Below are 22,389 nucleotides of genomic sequence, written 5' to 3'. Positions count from 1 at the left end.
TCTTAAGAAAAGAATAATTAAAAATCTTCAAATAAAAATTGTACATTCATGACTTTCGCTTCTTAATTATTTCAGGCGAAGACAACCATGTAAAGCGCCAGATCAGGCAGCCGTTACACGACCACTCATGGCAGCGGATATAAGTTCTAATCACGCGCCGTCGGATCCGGTAGAAATGCGACGATTGAATTTCCAAACTCCAGGCATGATTTCACACCCGCCGATTCCAATCAGCGAATTGGGCAATCACATCGAACGCCTGAAAGCGAACGACAATCTCAAATTCAGTCAAGAGTACGAGTCGATAGAGCCTGGTCAACAATTCACGTGGGACCATTCCAATATGGAAGTCAATGCGTCGAAGAATCGTTACGCCAATGTAATCGCATACGACCATTCGCGGGTTATTCTCCAAACTGTCGATGGCATGCCGGGATCGGATTATATCAATGCTAATTACTGCGATGGTTATAGAAAACAAAATGCATACGTAGCCACGCAAGGACCTCTGCAAGAGACATTTGGGGACTTTTGGCGTATGTGCTGGGAATTGCGAACCAGCACGATCGTTATGATGACAAAATTGGAAGAGAGAACAAGGATTAAATGCGATCAGTATTGGCCTACTAGAGGCTCCGAGACTTATGGACAAATGACCGTGACCATCAGCGATATTCAAGAACTAGCAACCTACTGTATTCGCACGTTCCAGGTTTGTCGAGCGGGTTATTCCGAACGACGGGAAATAAAGCAACTGCAATTTACGGCCTGGCCCGATCATGGCGTGCCAGAACACCCCGCACCATTTTTGCAGTTCTTACGCAGAGTCAGGTCACTTAACGTACCCGATAGCGGACCGTTAGTAGTACATTGTAGCGCCGGCGTAGGAAGAACTGGTTGCTTTATCGTGATAGACTCGATGTTGGAAAGGATTAAGCATGAGAAAATGATCGACATTTATGGCCACGTCACATGTCTACGAGCTCAGAGGAATTACATGGTCCAAACTGAGGACCAATACATTTTCATTCACGACGCTCTGCTCGAAGCGGTGATCTGCGGTAATACGGAGGTACCTGCCAGAAATCTACATTCCCATATTCAAAAGCTCATGCAACCGGAAATCGACAATATAACAGGAATGGAATTGGAATTCAAGAAGCTTTCCAACATCAAGGCCGACTCAACTAGATTCATATCCGCGAATTTACCGTGCAACAAGCACAAAAATCGATTGGTCCACATTCTGCCTTACGAGTGTACTAGAGTGTGCCTGCAGCCGCAACGTAACATCGAAGGATCCGATTACATAAATGCGAGCTTGATCGACGGATATCGCTATCGAGCGGCTTACATAGCGACACAGGGTCCTTTGTGCGACACCACTGACGATTTCTGGCGCATGCTATGGGAGCACAATTCTACGATCGTTGTCATGCTGACGAAATTGAAGGAGATGGGCAGAGAGAAGTGTCACCAGTACTGGCCGTCCGACCGATCTATCCGTTACCAATGTTTCGTCGTGGATCCTATCGCGGAATATAATATGCCGCAATATATTTTGCGAGAATTCAAGGTGACAGATGCGCGCGATGGTGCCAGCCGTACGGTCAGACAATTCCAATTCATCGACTGGCCGGAGCAAGGGGTTCCGAAGTCTGGTGATGGTTTCATCGACTTTATCGGTCAGGTGCACAAAACGAAGGAACAGTTCGGTCAAGACGGACCGATCACCGTACATTGCAGTGCCGGTGTAGGAAGGACGGGTGTCTTCATAACGCTTAGCATCGTACTGGAGCGAATGCAGTATGAGGGCGTAGTCGATATTTTCCAGACTGTGAGAATATTACGCACGCAACGTCCGGCTATGGTCCAAACCGAGGTTTGCAAATATGTTGTTTTTAATGTTCCACAAAATATACATAATTACATACACGCGCGCGCATATATATTATATATAATATATATTATTTATATATATAATATTATTTATATAATATTATATATATATTTTATTATATAATATATATATTATAATATATATTATATTATATATTATATTCATATATATAAAAGTACGTAAAAGTAAAAGTAATGTACGTAAATGCACGTAAAAGTAATGTCTAATAATAATTTTCCTTTTTTCTTTTTCAGGATCAATACCAGTTTTGCTATCGAGCCAGTTTGGAGTATTTAGGATCTTTCGATCATTATGCCAACTGACAAGCCGACACTCGCGAACAGAGGGATCTGTCGAGAGACAAGCGAGATCGGCAGAGAGGCGAGAGAGATGTCGAGAGAGCAAAAGTACGACGTGTCTAGTACAATAAAATCGTGTGACATACTCGTACCTTCCAAGAAGAAATACAATAGCAACGCGATTACTAATGTCGTGGGCAGTTAACATATAGAGATGAATTAGTTAATGGTGTTACAGTAAATGCAAATATGCCGGAAATTTTCATTCTTGATGATATAAGAAAATATGCCCAAATCATGCTGAGAAACAGTCATCAATTTAGGCTAATCTCTTTTTAGAAATTAGATTCGAAAGTTCCCTCGCAGTTTTTAAAACGCGATGAGTCAAAACTGCCGTTTAGAAATACATACAATACACGCGATTGTATAAATGATGGTGTCGTATGTTGTCCTACATACGTTCTTTCCTTTGTGCGAACAAAGCGAATTTTTTAATTTTCAGATTCTCACATTGAAAGATCAGTCAAGTACGACGATGTAATCAAAATTACGAGCCGCGTAGGATTCACATTCGTGAATTAGTAAATTGGAACATATCCCATTGTCGAATCAATCATTCGCAAAAGCATTTTTTAAGATCTAGATAATCTAATTCTAAGATAGACTGAAAATATTATGACCATATCTCTCTCACTTAAAATATACATAGTGCATTACATGCATGGATATCTCTTGCAAACTGAGACACGAAACCTTTCTCGTTTATTGAAGATAAGAGTGCTTCCTTCAGTAGCGATTGCATAGAGGAATGAAAGAATATTGTTGATGATGCTGTGAGAGAAACAGAATAATGCACTACACATATGTATGAAACTCACACATATGTGAAGATAACAATTAACCGTATATGATACGCGTTTTACGTACTCAAGTACTTACTGATGTAGAAAAAAAATAACAGATTGAAAAAATTTAACTAAATAACTTTCTTTAGCTTTACAAAAAAGAGAAAGAAAAAAGATGAAAATTTCCGCTCACAAGAAATAAGAAAATTGCCATACTGCCAAATTGACAATTATTAATACTGTACTCGTTATGAACAGTAGGGATCTTCTCATTTTACCTATTATAATAATGTTAGATAGATCATAAGAAAAAAATTGTTTTAAGACTATAGATTAAGCGATGCCATTAGGGAAATGATGAAAAAATGATTCGAATGAAAGAAGGATGAAAGGAAACGGTGCCTATATTCAATGAAAAGTGCACAAATGATTTGTGTGCACATTTCTATAAAAAAAAAAAAAAAAACTAATTTACATAGAAGCACTGTATGTGTAATTTGTGTATTATTCTTCCGAGCCCTCGATACCTCTATGTACAAAGTTGTAACGTATACCGCCTCGAATACTTCTCTAATTGCCTTTTAAATATGTTCAAATAGATAGTACACCATAAATTTATTTATCTTTGTATATCAATTTGTTTTTCGACTCGTATATAATTGTACAAATACTTTTATCAAAATTAAATTCACACATCTGTTTATGATATATTAAATTTATCGATATTTAAAATATTTTATATTCTTTTCTCAAATGCCAGATCAATGCCAAAAAAGCATATCGGATGGAATATTGTTATACAATATATAATATCTGTTATGGTAAAAATATTTAATTTTGTAAGTTTATAAAGTTTTTGATTTCATAAAATTACTATGTGCGTGTTAGTGAATTTGTAAGAAATCAAAATATTTCTTCTTAAAATCATTTGTGACTTAATAAAAACAAACGCATTAATTGTCTTGCTTTTATAAAATCATCTTGCTTTTATAAAATCAAAGTGAATGTACTTAATCCTACATTTTATGTGTACTGATATTGCATTTATAACAATTAATAGTTAATTTTATCACTAATGATTTTAAAAAAGAACTAATTAATTCTTTTACCATAACATTTCCATTTTATAGCGAAAACTTTGACTATGTATATTACAATTTAAAATTGCAAGCTCTTCAATCTATGAGGACAATAATTGTGCACTCGTTTATACATTTCTGTATTTCTAAATTTGTATAATATTCGATATAGCATCTTGTACCTAACACTTTAGAAACTATCAATTTAAAAAAGTGTAAAGATAATAACAAATGTGATGGTATCTCTAATGCTCAGAAATTTTATTGATTAGATTATTCTGTTTTTTTTTTGGCATTTGTTTGGTTGCAACTATTCTATGAAACATACCTGATATCCAATGTGTAATGTCACATTTTGTTGACAGCTTCATGATTTCCATGATTTCACACGAGTGTATATTCCTTTTTCCATTAATAACTGTGGTTCGAGGGTCAGGAACTGTGACTATCTGTAAATAAATGCACCGTCTGTCATTAGCAACATTACATAAATATATACAAAATGATATATATATATATATATATAAAATGATGAATAATATATATATATACATAGATATATATTATAAATATCATAAAGAGATGCGAGTGTTGTGCATAAAAGACATGAAGATATTTAAAAACATGTGGGTATTTTCCAGACTACACGTTAAGTTTTAATTGAAAAAAAGAATGTGTAATCTACTCAGTATATATGTCTACTCGTAATATTTAATTCTCTATATACACCTTTTATTCACGATTTTACACTTTTTTGATACTGTTTAAAGGACTATTTTTTTAATAGTGTTTATTATATTGTTTCAACGTATTCTTCTATACAATGACTTGCGTGTAAAATGTTATTTTATGAATTGAAAAGATGCATCGCATACTAGAAAGATATTACTTTATTACTACCCAAGTAGTAAAAAAATATATAAAAAATGTTTAAAACTCATTTTCAGAGACATTTTAAAAATGTTAAAATAATTGGTTAAGTCCCTTTTTATTTATTATTAAAAAAAAACGTTTATTTTAACGTTAATGGTAATATGAAATATTTAATATTTAATATAGAAACGTTAAATAAATATTTATATTACCATTAACGTTAAAATAAACGTTTTTTTAAATAATAAATAAAAAGGGACTTAACCAATTATATTAACATTTTTTAAATATCTTTGAAAATGAGTTTTACACATTTTTTTTATACTTGGGTAGAATTTTTTCTTTTTTTAACAAACTGAGGGCCATCTCATATAGCATTTAATATTATATATATGCTTGAAAAAGTATTAATTTATTTCATTACCATTAAAATTCACGTATACGCAATTACATAATTGCATCAAATTTTTCACTGCCTGTTGAACTATTTACAAACCATGACGTTTTTCACTAATTTATAGTGTAATGATAATAATTATACTACTACTTGTAACAATAATAATGATAATGATAATACTAGTTATAAAAATAATTCTACGATTTGCCTTACGTCTTAAATTTCACTGCATAATATTAAACAAGTTAAATCAATTTAAAGTTAGCAACCATTTTGAATTATCGCGTTAAGTTAATTTTCATAATGTTGGCAGCCTTTCTTACAACTCGATCTCGATTCTCGATCTCGATTATTTTGGCCTTCAGAATGTATCCGTAACCTATTTATGTCAACGTACAGCTTCAAATATTTTTTTATTTTGTTTAATAAAGAGTGTATATTTATACAAATATTTTTCATATAAATTTACTTGTTTCTTTCCATAAATACAAATTTATTTATATATACAATATTTTAATCAAAATTAAATTCAATGTATAATACTTGATAAACATTCTTATGCATATTAAATCATTAATATTCTTACAAAACAAAAAAGTTTCCGAAAATATCTTTTTTTCTCAGATACTATGCATAATTTCAAAGACTGCAATTGGTATTTAAAGACTCGCCCAAACTGATTCACATTCTTGAGGATGTTGCTAACGAAATGTTATACATGGTGTATGACTGAATAATGTTTATTAGTTCTAACAATATATGACTGAAAACTTAGACACAAAACTCAAAACAATATATTAGAGACACATAAAATAAGAATGAATATTTTAACAATTATGCGTTGTACAATTATACGTATCGGAAGACTTCACCTGTAAATAATAATATTAATTTATTTATAGTGAAATACTTTTATCTGCTTCTTCGGTACATTGTACAATTATTCAAAAATTTACAACCTAGAGTTTAAGTACTTAAATTATTTATTTTGGTGAAGTAGTATTTGCTACGAAAGCATTTCTCGATAAAGAAACTGATAGCTCTTAAACTTCAAAAGTCAAACGCCCTGTACACATTGGTTTTTATTAGAAAGAGTTTTATTATTCTGGAAAAAAAAGAAATTGAAGACTTTTGCTAAAAATAACTTTCAAATCATTATTATAGGTATTCATCTGTAATAAATCATTAAACGTTCATCCTCGTTAAACATTTTTCTAATAATAATAATGTTAAGCATTAAGTTTTTTAATAGCAGTAAACTTGGCAGAACTTTTGTGCAAAATTGATCAATTTTGAGATTTCAATGTAATTATTAATTATCAAAATATATACTTTGCCAACTCTCTTAATGGCTTTATATTAAAAATTTCAGGCTAAAATATGTTACAAAAAACGAAATTAAATTATTGTATAAATATACTACTAGTTATAAGTTGGTATCATTAATCTATAATCACTAAAATTTACTGCTACAAAGACAAGTCCACATTATTCGTGCATTTATAACATAATTGTAATATTGCTAAGTTTTTTTATATCATTCCAAAACTTTCGAATATAAATTGTGCTTTAGTAACATGATTATTGTTAGTCTTTATAATTTTTTATGACCTAAAATGTGTAGCAATATGTGGTTTGTTGTATTCTTCTTGAAAACGTACACAACTCGCGTGTGTCTTCGGAGCACTTTTGATAATATAATAAAATACGATCGGCTGCTTTATATAGCTCCGTGCAATATATAGCGAGTTTATTACTGTGTATAAGATCGCCTCAATTTCATCTGTAGATGAATCAGTAAAGCGACTGTCGCTGATCCGAAGAATATGAATTTAAAAAAGCAAAGAATAAGTCAAATACTAAATATCGTTGAAAGAATGGGAAATTATTTTGTGATACTTTCTTGCCAGAAAGAATACAACAGGCTGAGGTAAACTGATGATAAATGCAATGTTACTAATTAACAACTATACAAAATATATATTGTGTAATAGGAAGAGTCTGTTGACAAGGAAAAATACCGTGTACATTATGTATTGCCTCGCGGCATTAATAAACTAGTACTAACGTAAATTTGGCTCTTTTGATATAAATGTTTATTTCAACTTCTTTTGACAGCATCCCAGGAAACGCCACTATAAATAAATCCTATCAAAAAGAAATGTTACAGTATAATATGAAGATATATAACGATTTATTTTATAGAATACTTAAAAGATACTGTCTAACATTATTATATACACAAATATTTATTAAATTATTAGACATATATGAATTTGAGATGACACATATTAGTGTTTATAAATTTACAAATTTATATTACATTAGTTGGTTGATTGGAATTATTCGTTGGAGGACTCCTGGCCATTATTGAAGTAACCTGTAGCAAAATGAATTAAATACAAATTTTATATATGTATATATAAACAAATTATTTGGTAAATCTTCATATATAAATTATACATATACATTTATAAATGTATATATATAAATATATATACATTTATAATATATAAATATATATACATTTTGTATCACTTGTTTTCTGATGAAATCACTGGTGGCCGCTGAAATGTTTTTATCATTTCCCATTTTACATTTAACATAGCCATATAGATTTGCACCATTCAAAACAATGGCAATGCAGACGAGTAAAAGCCACTTGAATTTAAAACCAAACAATGCAACAATGAATAATATTGACCAAAAAAGTGGGCACAAGATTAACGCCAACCAAAAGATTCGGGCCTCTGTTGCATTAATGCGGTTCTGTTGTGCACCCTGAAACACAGGGTACATAACAGGCATTGGATCTACATATTAAAATTATATTTAACTGAGATCTACTTTATATTAGCTACATTTAAATAAATATCTACAATTGTGCAACGGAGCATAAATCCATTATGTAATAATCTATTTATAATATGCATAAGCAATAATGGTGATTTCAGAAAATGTCAAGGGCATATAAACATATGACAGCCGATGAACCTTGAACTCGATCTGTTTAAATTAGCAGTTGGAACGTGACAACTAAAAAATGTAATTAATAATTCAAAGAATTACAATTTATAATAATTCATTTGACAAAAATTTGTAAAATTTGTGTAATATAACATGTAATGTAGCATAAAATAATGAGTTCGCATTTTCTTTAAATATAGAATTAAATTAATTGTGGTTATGTAAAAACCACTGCCAAAAGAAATATTTTCTCTACACATAAATAGCAATGTTTTTGTAAAATTCAAATAATCTTTTGCTACTACAGTAACAAATCAAAATATATCTTAAAACATATGATCAAGCAAACCTTTTTAGACTCAAAAACCCAATGACTTTTGCCATCGTCATCCACGTAATTCCACCATCTAAGGCCAACCATTAATCTTCCCGTAATATTCTTAACGGTCCAAAAATCCATCGATAAAAGTAGTACCACTGTTACAAAACTCGCTATAAAGCTATTTGAAAACCAACCACAAAGCATATAAACTACTATAGCTGCTATCCTGAAGGCCAAATGAAACAGTGTAATGTATGGATGTCTAGAAAGAAATTATATTTAATTTTACAAAAATATAATCTATACTTGCGGGTTAAAAGATAATATCCTCACTATACATACTTAAGTTTGTTGGCATTTTGGCCAGTTTCCTCTTCCTCCCCAAAAGTAATTGCATCGTCATCCATCAGTAAAGGTACCTACAAACGAGATCATAAAACATTCTAAATAAATATATCGAGCATACATTTATCAAGCTTTATCTCCACTATTATCGCTATTTATCGTATTACCACGAGATTTATGTATATATGTGTGGATGAAGAAACGTGAAATATTGTTCGAAAACGAAAGAAACACAACGGAACAAAATTAAAGCCCGGAGACACAACGGTTATCTGTTTGCTCTCTTCTACAAGATAAATTAGAACCGGAACATAACTATCATATATAGATACGAATCCTTTTAACGCTAATATATATACATACGGAAATGTGTGCGAATGTCAGAACGATTTTCCACCGATTATCTCTCGCCAACTAGAATAATTCTCGAGATCTCCTCCGTAATAAAACACGACTCTTATATTTCGCATACGAGACAACCGAATTTACTTCGGGAGACTCGTTACGACTAAAAGAAGAAGAAAAGAAACATGCGGCGTGAGTATGCGGTGGATTGTACGAAAGATCGCCGTACACCTACCATTGCGGACGCCATGTTTGCACGTTGACAAATTCAAGATTCAAGTGCGTCGTCTGCTCTCTACGTACTATATATTATTATGGGTCGACGGTGGCGCTTCCTTTTCCGTCCGGACGAGCGTCGCAGGTCACGTCGCGCGCGTAAAAAACCGCTCCGTTTTCCCGAAATACGTTCGCGTTTCGGCGTTTTCACCATCGAACGAGTGGCCGATCGATCAAGGGAAACGCCTTGACATCGTTGATAACCGGCACGTTACCTGAGACCTCGAGACGCCGCGCCGACACAGGTCGAAATATCTACACGGTAACGTATGAATCTCGCGGGGACCGTTGGCCGGCAAGTCGACGGAAGTTGGCCGCGAACGCAGTGACGTCACGGACGTGACCAACCCCGCTTATCGGCGCGCGAGGGAGAAATCCAAGACGTTCTCGCCCGCGCTCGCGCACGCACGCTCGTCCCTTCCGGTCCGCGTATACGTGTAGAAGACGCATCGTTGCGTCGCGCGTGTGTGTCGTTCGTGTGTGTGTGTGTGTGTGTGCGGTCGCGCCTGGGGATATTCGGAAGTCGCGACGAGATGACGGAAGGTGGAGCGTAGCAGTGTACGGTCACGACGGTGGTAGTGTTTGCGTGGTAGTGGTGGCCCGATGTCGCGTTGGTGGTTGAGATAAGCAGTGCGGGGGACTGAGTGTAGCACGTACAGACTGAGATCTCGCGCTTCCCGTTCGGCTCTCGCGTCCGCAAACGCACAGTTGGCCGCAAGACTCCGGGCTCCGGGCGTCGATCGTAGCAGCTCCTACCCGATGTGACGCGATGCTCAAGGATCATTCACCGATCACTCAGGCGCTCCTCGGAACCCTGTTCACGTGGGCCCTCACCGCGGCCGGCGCCGCGCTCGTCATCGTCATCCGAGGCAAACAGGTGAGTAAACATTCGAATGCTCATTTACACGCTTTCACATCCGACCTGGTGCGAGGCGACTCGTATTCGTCACAGTCGTCCGTTCAAATTCGCAGATTCGACCATCGGAGTAAACTTAACCTTATCGGCGCATCCGCTCGCGATGCGCGGACATTAGTTGTTGGAGAGAGAGAAAGATAGGATTTACTCTGTCTCTTTTTAACTACACTTATTCTGCACTTTTCTGCGATTTAAATGCCAATTTTCCATTATTTCTTTGTCTTTTCCATACATACTCGTCTTATTTCGAACGCAAAAATATAAAGAAAATTACGGCAAATAAAAACGATTTTATTCGTTTTTTCTCTCTATTTTTTTTCTCGTATCATAAGCACGACTCTCGATTTAATTTAAAATATAAAAATTGCTGATAAAACAAAAGAGCCGAGGAGTGTCTCACTGTCGCAATACATGTACATTTTTTCTGGAATTAGGGTATAAACACACAAACTTGCATAGGCGCATAAGCGTATGCATAAGAAATTTAATTGGTTTATTTTGTTATGCATACGTTTATGGACCAATCAATTTTTTTATGTATATGTTTATGCGCTATGCAAGTTTGTATGTGTTTATACCCTTACGCATTATTTCGCATTACTTTGCATTGATTTACTAGCATAAAACAATAATAACCCAGATAAGATTAAAAAGTAAAAATGATGTTGTTATGACGTTTTTTTAATATATATTTTACTAAATATAATTTGTGAAATCATTAATATATTTGATATTTAATTTGTGTCAGATCTAATTTAGTTTAATTTTGATTTTGTGTGTTCAAGTTTATATAAAATAAATTTTTATTAAAAATGATTTTTTAAGTTAATTTTAAAAAATTTCAGAATTTTTTAATCGCGAAGTTTAAAACAAGACATTTTTTAAACTTATAATTGGGAACACGTAACTTTTTATTATATCTTTATTATAGTATAATATTTTAAGTGTTCCAACTAAATATTTGCAAGATTAATTTTGAAAAAAAATTTATTTTTCTTAACATTTCTTTTTATAATCATTCTAATTACATTTTTCTTACTAAATTAAACAGTACTAATATTTAAATATTATATTTTATTTAAAAAAAAAAGAATTAACATAATTACATGCATTATTCAATCGCATTAAGTACTTAGAATTCTCGGTAATTCGCAATACATGTACAAATTTTTGATGAGTGAGACACCCCTCGAAAAGAGCATTGTTGCAAATTGAAATAAATTAACTTAACTTTTAATACTATACATATAAATAAAGGAAAATATTTTATTCCAATATATCGCATTTTATATTGTAATGTAAAATATAAACGTGGGTTATATTACAATTGTTTAATTTCTTTAATTAATTTCTTTTCTTTCTTGCTTTCCTCAAATTTAAATTAAAATTTTTCCATGTAGGAATGCAATATAAATCTTTAATCAATTCTATTTGAAAAAATATTTGATATTTATAACTTAGAAACTGCAGAGAAAAGAATGCAGTAAACAAGAAATTCGACACTTCTGATTTCTGATGCATGCAAAATATCAAATAAAAATGTCAATTGTTGAATTATTGTCGCAAGAGAGTCGATTATCATCGAGCAATGGAATTTCGCAGCGAATGCAAAAACGCCGGCCATTTGCATGCGTAAGCGCAACTATTTTGGACTGATTCTTCGTCGCATTTAAATTTAGAGCTGGTTCAATGAAATCGCTGTAACTACGACTAGCTCGCGTAATCCGCTGCTTCCTCCGTGCGATTTAATTCGCGCGCGTATTACGAGAGCGGATCGTATCAGACGCTTTCACATTGTTAAGGTCTGTTCAAATCCTATTTGCTCGAGATGCCACTATAACGCGTACGTACAGAAAAATTAATCCATGATATAAAGGAGACAGCATCTCGCTGCAATAGACATTACCAATTAAAATTTTCCTGTGCACATGCCTTCTATACGATTCAACAGTTTATCGACGCCATAAATTCTATTTTCGTTTATATAGCTAGTTGTTATCTTAAATGATGGCCCCCTCAATAATTTAAGATACCATTTTTTACAACTATGCGGAAATTCAGTTTTACACATAGTTGTCCAGAATGTCACAAAGTTACATTAATGACTGAAATTCGACACGTGCACATATTACACAGAATAAATTCTTACAAAGAAATATATAATGTACAATATATTTTATGACGTAATATACAATATTTATAGAGTCGTTGTTAATAGGAAATCTCCTATAAATAAAAGCGAGTTTAATTTGTAAATGGTTATCCAGATATAAAAGTTTATAATTAAATGTATAATTATTGAAATATGTTTCATTAAAAATCGAAAAATTGATAAAACAAATAAACATGTAAACAAGAAGCAAAATCTAAAAGTCACTTAATTAATCAAAATGATATTCTTCAGCAGCGAGTAATATGTATCTAAATAATCGTTTTATTCCGAATCTATATTTATAAAATATTTTTTAAAATTATTTCAGGAATGCTCCTTCAATTTATATATTATGTCATGAAGTTTGTACATTATGTCACTTTATGTATTTACAATTATTTAATAATAATCTTAAAAAGTAAGTTTTATTATAGGTATTAAATATTCATCTGCAAGATAATTTGTCTTGATTGCATTAAATTTCAATTATAACTTTTTATAGATTAAATTGGAATAAATTCTTTTTAGTAAAAATTGCTCAAAAAAATTTAATTACAAAGATATCAAATATAAAAAAAATTGTCTGAAATTTAAATTAAAATTTCTAACGTCGTAGAAACTCAATCTTTATATTATTGTTAGAATGATGATAGTTACACGTCATAGATTTTATTTATTTTTAAAATCACTATTATAATATTTTTAAAATCATTTTATGATATCTTTACCTTGTTTTTTAATCTGGATTCGATAATAAGATAAAATATACTTTTTTCTCTTGGTATCGTACATGGCTGATATCGAATATAATTTTCACGGAAGTGAAACATACTGATATAGTAAAGAACTAACATTGCATGCCTTCTCGACATAGATATCGCCCGATATTATCTATCGTATAATAAATTTCACTTTTAATTCAGTAGAGAATGTATTAATATTTATACTGAACTATATCTATAATAAAATTGTTTTAATTTACATTGCCAAATAAGTCGCTAATTTATTAAAATAGGAAACTTACGTAAAAGAAAACATCGTGAGAGAGAAAATTCTATAATATATGAATTGAATATATTTACAAAAAATATAATTGTTGCAATGTAAAAAGACTTCCATATATAATTTATTAATAACGCATTTATAACAATTTATTATTATAAAGACAATATAAGTAAATAATGTCTATTCTTGTTATGTGAACTTTGTGAATTATAGCGAATAGATAATGACAACGCGCACGCGCGCACGTGTATATAAAAATAAACACATATGTATATATGTATATTAGGGAACATAATCAGATTAATTCGATAAAGATATTGTATAATATTAATCACACTTCCATTACCTCTCCTTATATAACATTTTTAATTTTGAAGAATTAATGTTCTTTTTTATTATTTTTAATACTTTGCATAAAAAAATTAATCTCTATGTTTTTGAACTACGTTTGAATAAGCTCTATATTTTTGCACTGTTTGCATTAAAGATCGGAAAGAGATTACTTTAGACATTTCCTTGTTAATATTGGATAAAATCTTGGCATTTACTTTACGGATTATTTAATAAATTTAATTGATATCATGAACTTGATTGATACGAGAGATAGTCGACATTGCCGTATTTCCACGCACTGATATACGAGATAAAACGCATGCTACTTGCACAATATTGACACAATTTTTTTGATATTCTCTCATAAACATGTATGTTCTAAGTAAACACATTTATACCACACCTCTGACGTTTTAACGAAAGCTAAATCAGTGTTACAAGTCATCTTGAACTTGACAAAGCCAAAAAGAAATGAATATATGTATTGTATACAATTCTACAATAAATTTAAATTATTGCTGATGCTAATAGGTTCTCTGTTAATGAATTTCAAGACATAAAATTTCTAATTTTTCTTAAAATTGAAAATACAAAGATTTTATAATACGATAAAATTACACAACACTAATCTTAAGTTTAAAATTATAAAATCATAGTTATAGAGGCTTATATAAATATATGTATAGATTTTTAATAGCACGAAAAGAGTGCACAAATTAATAATAAATTAAATGCGGAAATTCATCCATTCTTTCACGTCCTTCTCGGCTCCTTCATCCAAGTTTTCGAGTATAGGAACCGCTTATCTATCTATAATGATTTGTTTCCGTTAGCGTAAGCTGCTCGATGTCAGCCTGGGGTTCGCCGCCGGCGTGATGGTGGCTGCAAGTTACTGGTCATTGCTAGCACCAGCGATCGAAATGGCAACCGAGAGCAAGACATATGGAGCTGAGGGCGAATACGCGTTCGTGCCGGTCGCAATTGGATTTCTCGTCGGCGCGGCATTCGTATATGGGACGGACGTGTTGATATCTACCCTCGGCATTCAGTCCCCCAATGTGCTTTTAGCTATGCAATCAGTCGGTACGAAACAAAGACGCAAGATCATTGCGAAACTAAAGAGTGACGAGGACTTAGGCAATGATTATGATCCGTTGTTTAACGACGTACAAATTTCCAGTGGAAAGATGTACACTCGCGTCGAATCGACCACTATCGATGGTATCTCATTTTCTTCTCGTAAAATCGCAGTTTTTTTTCTCTCTCTCTTTTCTATAGGCTTGGAAAATGGGATCAGTTCGTGACACGTATACAATATATATATATATATATATATATATATATATATATATATATATATTGTATATATCTCCGTATATGTATATAAACGTCCGTATACACTCGCCCCTCTTTGCTTTATCGCAGACATAACATGATTTTTATTCAGGAATAAGCATTCTCTCAAATTTTTTTTGTGTACTATTTTTTATGAGAAGTAACGCATTTAGCATTAACTCGTCTTAAGATACAATAGTTGGAATCTTTGCATGTAGCATGATGAAAACTGCTTACCCAAAAATAATAATATAGTAAAACTGCTTAATGAAAACATCATAATATAGACAAAAGTTTAGCTTATAATATTTTGATTTGATATAAATATTCTTCTTCTCAATAGAGATTCAAAGACACAAAATACACCTATATATTATATGCGTTAATACTAACTATAACACTTACATTTATCATAATCATGTTATACATAACTGTAATATACATATTATACGTGTTAATACAATTACATTTGTCAAAACATGATTATGATTAATAGTGTATTAACACAAATAATGTATATCGAATGTATGGACATTAAAACTTTACCTTATCTCTCTAGTATTATCTTTATCAAAATAAGAAACTTTATCTCTCTATTAACCTTTATCGAAATTAGAACTTGCTGATTAAATGATTAATTAAATTTGAATCTAAAATAGAATATATTTGAAATGTCTATATATATAATTAATATTTAAATTAATTTATCAGAGATCATTGCTTATTCCAAACAAATATCTTCTTCATATAAATTGAGATATAATACATGTTTTCTCTCGTGAGAAGTTACATTTGATAGAAATATAAATAGTTGATATATGCATTAGTCTAAAAATATCCCAAGCTTTGTATTAGCATGCATGATATTATTCGTAGAGAAATATGTGGGACTTAAGCACACAGGTTCAATATAAACTTATAAATAGAAATATCCGACCCGCCTGTTATAAACGCATCATCTAAACTGAAATTTTAAATCTCGAACGAGTGGTGTGATTAAAAGTGTGAATGACAAAAACAGAACTCAAATAACAAAGACAGAGAGCCAACGCGATAAAGACAGAATCAAAAATATTAAATCTAAACTCATATATTATTAACACAAAGTGCACGTCCGCGTAAAATATTATCTCTGATAATACATATCTAAATATATAAATCAAAAAATCAATAAAATAAACAACATTTTGGATCTGTGTGAAAAGTTCCATGAAGTTAACAAAAAAAACTGATCTTATTAATCCTGCCTAAATAAATCTAAATAACTGCAATAAATTTAATCGAAAGTATGTCTGTTAGAGTGAAAAAAGTTCTTCTCTTTTAATTTTTTATCTTGTACAAATGCATTTGCATGAAGTGATCCTGTGCCCATGGTTTAGTTATTTTTCAAAGTTTGTGCTAGTGCAGAATGTGTTGTACATTTTGTTGTGAATGTTTAATTTTTCAGGCTTCTACGAACAGAATAGTAGACGTCGACAAATCGCGAATATAAACAGATCATCGGAATCGGCAGATATCGGAACAGTTTACGAGGATCCTAATAACGAAGCCAAGAATAATCAGTGGCGGAGGATATTACTACTCGTTGTTGCTATTACGGTATATTTTTACGAGATAGTAAATAATTATGTACAAAGAGAATTTTCTCTTAGAATTTACCCTGAAAATCATAGTAATCGTGGGACAATATGGTATGGAAAGAATTTTATGAGAATTTATCTGATTAATATTTATCACAATAACAATAATAATATCTATCACAATAAAATATAAAACATGTTTGATTAATTTTACTAAACTGAACAGTAAAATTAATCAAACATTTTATATTTTATTGTGATATTATTATTGTTATTGTGATAAATATTAATCAGATAAATTCTCATAAAATTCTTTCCATACCATATTGTCCCACGATTACAATGATTTTCAGGGTAAATTCTAAGAGAAAATTCCCTCAGCGTGCAAACGATCTTATAGATCGTATGTTACGTTAGTTATCAATTAAATAATATATATATTTCGATTTTTACATTAGGTACATAATATTCCTGAGGGTCTTGCAGTCGGTGTAGGCTTCGGAGCAGTAGGCAGTAGTGCATCAGCGACTTTTGAAAATGCAAGGTAAGCTATGTACTCTAAAATTTTATATATAGATAGTATAAATAATTACATGAAAAAAATACGTACGCCGCAAATAGTCCAAAAAAGCAAGATACACCATTCTCTTGTTGTCTTTAAAATATTTATAACATTTATTTAATATAAATAATTGATCTTATTTGCCAAATTTTTCACGAAATATATATCTAAAAAATATCAGCATTTTTACGGTAAAAAAATTGATAAAAATAATAGTACGATTTTTTTTTAAAAAGATTGATATGATATGATATATATGACAAACTTTGTTTTGTAAATCGTTTATTGTCATATATTGGATTAAGTAATTTCGGAATAAATAGAATATTTTATTAATGACATAAACATGCATCGCGATACAAAGTTTTACACTCATGTATTTGTAATTTATTAATTCAATAATGAAATCATTGCCATAAATAATTGTCATACATAATGAATATGGCATATTAATATAACAGTAAAAAGTCTGCATAAAAATAAGAATAGTGATTAAAAATCGAATGGTATGACAAAAGAAAAAAAAAGTTTCAAAACGAAAATAATATATTCCCACTGACAATGTGATGACGCGGCTGCTAACAGCGTTTAATAATGGCTGTATTAGTGGTTTAGATCAATCTTGTCTATTCAATTGATTGTGTCATGAAGGTTAAATGCGAAGTTAGTAAAGCGGTGGATTTGAAGTATTATCATAGACGTTTTGTGGTCATGTGCAGAATTGAAAAAAGAAAACGTACTTGTTGAGCAATGAAAAAGTACACTGAGAGAAATTTTCTCTTTTAGAATTTACCTTGAAAATCATGATAATCGTGGGACGATATAGTATGGAAAGAATTTTATGAGAATTTCTCTGGTTAATATTTTTATCACAATAAAAATAATAATATCTATTACAATAAAATATAAAACATGTTTGATTAATTTTACTAAACTGCATAGTAAAATTAATCAAACATATTTTATATTTTATTGTAATAGATATTATTATTTTTATTGTGATAAATATTAATCAGAGAAATTCTCATAAAATTCTTTCTATACCATCTCGTCCCACGATTACCATGATTTTCAGGGTAAATTCTCTCTCTCCCTGTATAATATTGTATTATTTCTCCATTTTAATTGGTAAAAAGAAAACGGGTTTTCGAATTTTATAAAAATATATTCGATTTCTCGACATTTTTTCGACATTCTATTACTTTTTTATTTTTATCAGTAATTGCGTTTCAAATATAATGCGTTATCAATAATTAATTTTGTATACAAAATATAAAAATTATTGATATCATAAGATATCGTAAGATATTTATACATCATCATTGCAGTACTTTTACTATAATAAAAAAGAGACAATTCTCTCAAATCTTTTAATTTTTTAAGAAAGAAACAGATTTTTATCAATGAGCAATTTACATTAACGTAATAACAGAATAAAAATGATTAGAAAAATTATTGAATATATAAGATAACAAAATTGATATTTATGAAACACGATTCAAGTATACATATATCGAATTCTTTTTTTAACTTAATCTATGAAAAAGACTTCTATTTCTTTTTCTCTTTTAAATTAATTTGAATTTAAATTAATATTGAAAATTTATATTATCCGATGTGCATCGTTTCTGCCGCTCCTCGTGAGACTTAAATTCCGTGCTAGATGGCAGCTGTGTGAAGTATTCGCATTGAATAAGAATATAGACATTCTACAAAAGTTAAGATTAGCGGTAAGAGTAGATTATAGACCATTTCAGTTTGTCTCGGCATCATTTCTCACATCTCCCGCCTAATTGATCGGGATTCTCAGGTGACTTTACGTATCTTTCACGTGATTTCTTCATCATCTTTCCTGTTGCCACTCCTATTCGAACCTATTATCACAAGTAAAGCAAGTAAGAACAGCATGATATTGCGTTATCAAGGAAAGGAGTTAATGAAAAAACACAAGAAGAGAAAGCAAATGTCAGAGTCAAATGATATCGAATTGAAACGATTTGATAAGTTCCTTCTTATTCTTTATATCAACACTCCTTGCCTTGATTTGGCAGTGTCAGCTACGGCTTATGTATATTCTTATATGTCGATGATTCGCGAGGTCACGAGCGATTGGCAAGCCGGCCGCGGCATGGTAGGAGGTCTCCATGAATGAGCTCTATGGTGGTCGACCGCGACCGCCAGTTGGAGGCGAAGTTTATTGGCTCCGGTTGGTGCCTGCGGCGCGCGGGTGCGCAGGGAGAGAAGGGCACGTGTGGCCCTGGAATCCGACGAGCCCTAGGCGCCGCGCATTCCATTCCAGCATCCCTCTCTCTTTCCTCCTGTCACCTACCTACCTACCTACCTACCTGCCTGCCTACCTGCCTACCAACCTACCTACCTACCTACCTACCTACCTATCCCGCGCCTACGTGTCCCGCTTCTTCTTTCGCGCTGCTGCTTCTCGCCTCGCTTTAACTCTTTCGCGATGTCTTCGAACTCGCTTTCCTCGACTCGCGTTTACTTTTGGAGAATTTCTTCGCCGTATTCCTCTCGATGTTTCGTCGCACGTAACTTTACCGGTCCCATAACTGTCAGATTCTTCTCGAGAAAGACCTTCGAAATTCACAAGATGCTTCATGAGATTTCTTTCAGACACATTACATTGTTCTCATTGATAAGATATTCTGAATATACTTTCTCGTAGAATACTAGATTTTTGATTATTTTCATTATACTTTTATATACTAGAACTTACATACTTTATATACTAGAACAACACAAGCCTCTTCCTCGATTTTATATAAAAAAGAATGATATTTTTATATAAAGTTTTGTTTAAACTTGATTAATATTTTTTGACAGAAATCAGCTGATTAAAGCGTTAATTTGTTAAGTAAATTTTAAAATAAAAATGTTATAAAAATTAAAAGAATAATGTTATAAATAATATATTATAGTATTTTAAACTCGAATATTTTTTGACAGAAATCAGCTGATAACTGTCAAAAAATATTAATCGAGTTTAAAGTACTGTAACATTTTATTTAAAACATTATTATTTTATAATTTTTATTATATACTATTATTTTAAAATTTACTTAACAAATGAATGTTTTAATCAGCTGATTTCTGTCAAAAAATATTAATAAAGCGTTAATTTGCTAATTAAATTTTAAAATAATAATATGTTATAAAATTTAAAATAGTAATAGATTGTAAATAATATGTTATAATGCCTTATCTGTGATTAATATTTTTTGGACAGAAATCAGCTGATAACTGTCAAAAATATTAATCGAGTTTAAGGAATTATAACATATTATTATTTTAATTTTTATAACATATTTTTATTTTAAAATGTAATTAACAAATTAATACCTTATTGATTTTTTGGACAGAAATCAGCTGATTAAAGAATTGATTTGCTAATTAAATTTTAAAATAATATTATTTTATAAAAATTGAAATAATAATATGTTTTAAATAAAATGTTAGAGTTTTAATAAAATGTTATTTTAAACTCGATTAATATTTTTGACAGTTATCAGCTGATTTCTGTCAAAAAATATTAATTGCAGATAAGGTATTATAACATATTATTTAAGACATATTATTATTTTAATTTTTATAACATATTTTTATTTTAAAATTTAATTAACAAATTAACATCTTGTTAATATTTTTCTGTATCATTCTTTTTAACATAAAATCGAAGAATGGCGCGCGCTTGTGTTGTTCTAGTTCCTTTCTAAAAACGGCATGTTAAGTCGATTCTCGCAAGTGTTGCTTCTTTTTCGCGATGTTGATTAGTTGCCTCGATTTGCTTTTTGCGTTATATTCATAGCATCGAGCAACTGTCATTGCGAGGATTAGCAGTTTGACAGTTTGTCCAAAATAAAATAAAATAAAATAATAATATTATATGTTTTAAATATTATGTTTTAATACTTCAAATTCGATTAATATTTTTGACAGTTATCAACTGATTTCAGTCAAAAAATATTAATCACGGATAAAGTATTATAACATATTATATTCCCTACAAAATATTATTATTTTAATTATAATATGTTGTTATAATTAAAATAATATTTTGTAGGTAATATATGTTATAATACTTTATCCGCGATTAATATTTTTTGACTGAAATCAGCTGATAACTGTCAAAAATATTAATCGAATTTAAAGTATTAAAACATAATATTTAAAACATAATATTATTTTATTTAATTTTATTTAATTTTATTTTGGACAAACTGTCAAACTGCTAATCCTCGCAATGACAATTGCTCGATGCTATGAATATAACGCACAACGCAAATTGAGACAGCCAATCAGCATCGCGGAAAAGCGACAACAATGTCGGTAGCATGCCTTTTTTAGCAAAGGGAAGACAATCTTGATTAGTTTTCAATTGCAATTAAGATTTATTTTAGCTGGCACTTACGCTGCTGAAGATGAATTTGACCAAATATATATTTCGCTCATTAAAACTTAAAAATGATATATGAACGAGAAGACAAAAATGTGCTTAGCAATTACTTTTTATAATTTTATTATAACTAAAGTCAAATTTATAAACATTGATTTTGGGAAAAAATTTAACTGATTCTTCAGTGAAATAATGGATATAAACGATATTCTCATATATTATAATAGAATTATAATTATAATAGAATTTTTTAATAAAAATAGCACATTTTTATCATTAATGCGTGAATTTATATTTGTTTTAATGAAGCTACAAGTATACACACGCAAGATTAATCTAGCGAAAGATCTTAATGAAATATTGCGAGAAAAGAGATCGAGTTTATTAAGTGTATCGAATGAATAAGTACACGTGGCCCTGCCACGTGAAATGAAAAATTATTTCCCC

The 22,389-nt window shown here is 30.9% G+C and overlaps 3 protein-coding genes across 16 annotated transcripts in view; 2 read left to right on the top strand and 1 right to left on the bottom strand.

The window, feature by feature from the left end:
• Lar (tyrosine-protein phosphatase Lar) overlaps window positions 1-2,532 on the top strand; it is a 300,655-nt gene extending 298,123 nt beyond the window's left edge. For all 7 annotated transcript variants that reach the window (XM_083034106.1, XM_083034105.1, XM_083034107.1 and 4 more), the window contains 2 exons: window positions 76-1,882; window positions 2,155-2,532. In XM_083034106.1, coding sequence (XP_082890232.1) covers window positions 76-1,882; window positions 2,155-2,223 — 1,876 coding nt within the window. In that variant the 3' untranslated portion in view covers window positions 2,224-2,532. The remainder of the gene's footprint in view (window positions 1-75; window positions 1,883-2,154) is intronic.
• Window positions 2,533-7,410: 4,878 nt separating this feature from the next.
• LOC145934437 (putative Golgi apparatus membrane protein-like protein CG5021) lies at window positions 7,411-10,435 on the bottom strand. Of its 7 annotated transcripts, XM_083034848.1 has the most exons (7): window positions 9,608-9,725; window positions 9,391-9,535; window positions 9,025-9,101; window positions 8,710-8,944; window positions 7,920-8,174; window positions 7,717-7,773; window positions 7,411-7,541 (listed from the first exon to the last, which is right to left on the bottom strand). In XM_083034848.1, the coding sequence occupies exons 3-7, from the start codon at window positions 9,087-9,089 to the stop codon at window positions 7,443-7,445; spliced, it is 711 nt and encodes a 236-aa protein (XP_082890974.1). In that variant the 5' UTR covers window positions 9,090-9,101; window positions 9,391-9,535; window positions 9,608-9,725; the 3' UTR covers window positions 7,411-7,442. The 7 variants fall into 7 exon arrangements, with proteins under 7 accessions (XP_082890974.1, XP_082890976.1, XP_082890971.1 ...); XM_083034850.1 differs by lacking the exons at window positions 9,391-9,535; window positions 9,608-9,725 and adding an exon at window positions 10,306-10,435; XM_083034845.1 differs by lacking the exon at window positions 9,391-9,535 and having other exon boundaries at window positions 9,608-9,753.
• Zip48c (Zinc/iron regulated transporter-related protein 48C) overlaps window positions 10,390-22,389 on the top strand; it is a 34,671-nt gene continuing 22,671 nt past the window's right edge. The window contains exons 1-4 of one of the 2 annotated variants that reach the window (XM_083034844.1): window positions 10,390-10,525; window positions 14,888-15,137; window positions 16,837-16,988; window positions 17,428-17,513. In XM_083034844.1, coding sequence (XP_082890970.1) covers window positions 10,418-10,525; window positions 14,888-15,137; window positions 16,837-16,988; window positions 17,428-17,513 — 596 coding nt within the window. In that variant the 5' untranslated portion in view covers window positions 10,390-10,417. Of the gene's footprint in view, window positions 10,526-14,887; window positions 15,276-16,836; window positions 16,989-17,427; window positions 17,514-22,389 lie in introns of both variants that reach the window. The other variant, XM_083034843.1, reaches the window with a different exon arrangement.

The sequence above is a fragment of the Prenolepis imparis genome, unplaced genomic scaffold, assembly GCF_030444845.1.
Source record: "Prenolepis imparis isolate NDT839.2.m4 unplaced genomic scaffold, iyPreImpa1.0 SCAF_3, whole genome shotgun sequence".
In the NCBI taxonomy this organism is placed as follows: Eukaryota; Metazoa; Arthropoda; class Insecta; order Hymenoptera; family Formicidae; genus Prenolepis; species Prenolepis imparis.
Note: the sequence above shows the minus strand (reverse complement) of the source record. Positions and strands in the feature narration are given on the sequence as shown.

What these genes read in the sequence shown, in the direction of transcription:
- LOC145934437 (XM_083034845.1), bottom strand. An exon ending in CAAAATGCCAACAAACTTAA is followed by an intron (nt 8,945 to 9,024) that starts GTATGTATAGTG and finishes ATTTCTTTCTAG; the next exon opens with ACATCCATACATTACACTGT. An exon ending in ATTCCAATCAACCAACTAAT is followed by an intron (nt 7,542 to 7,716) that starts GTAATATAAATT and finishes TCTTTTTGATAG; the next exon opens with GATTTATTTATAGTGGCGTT.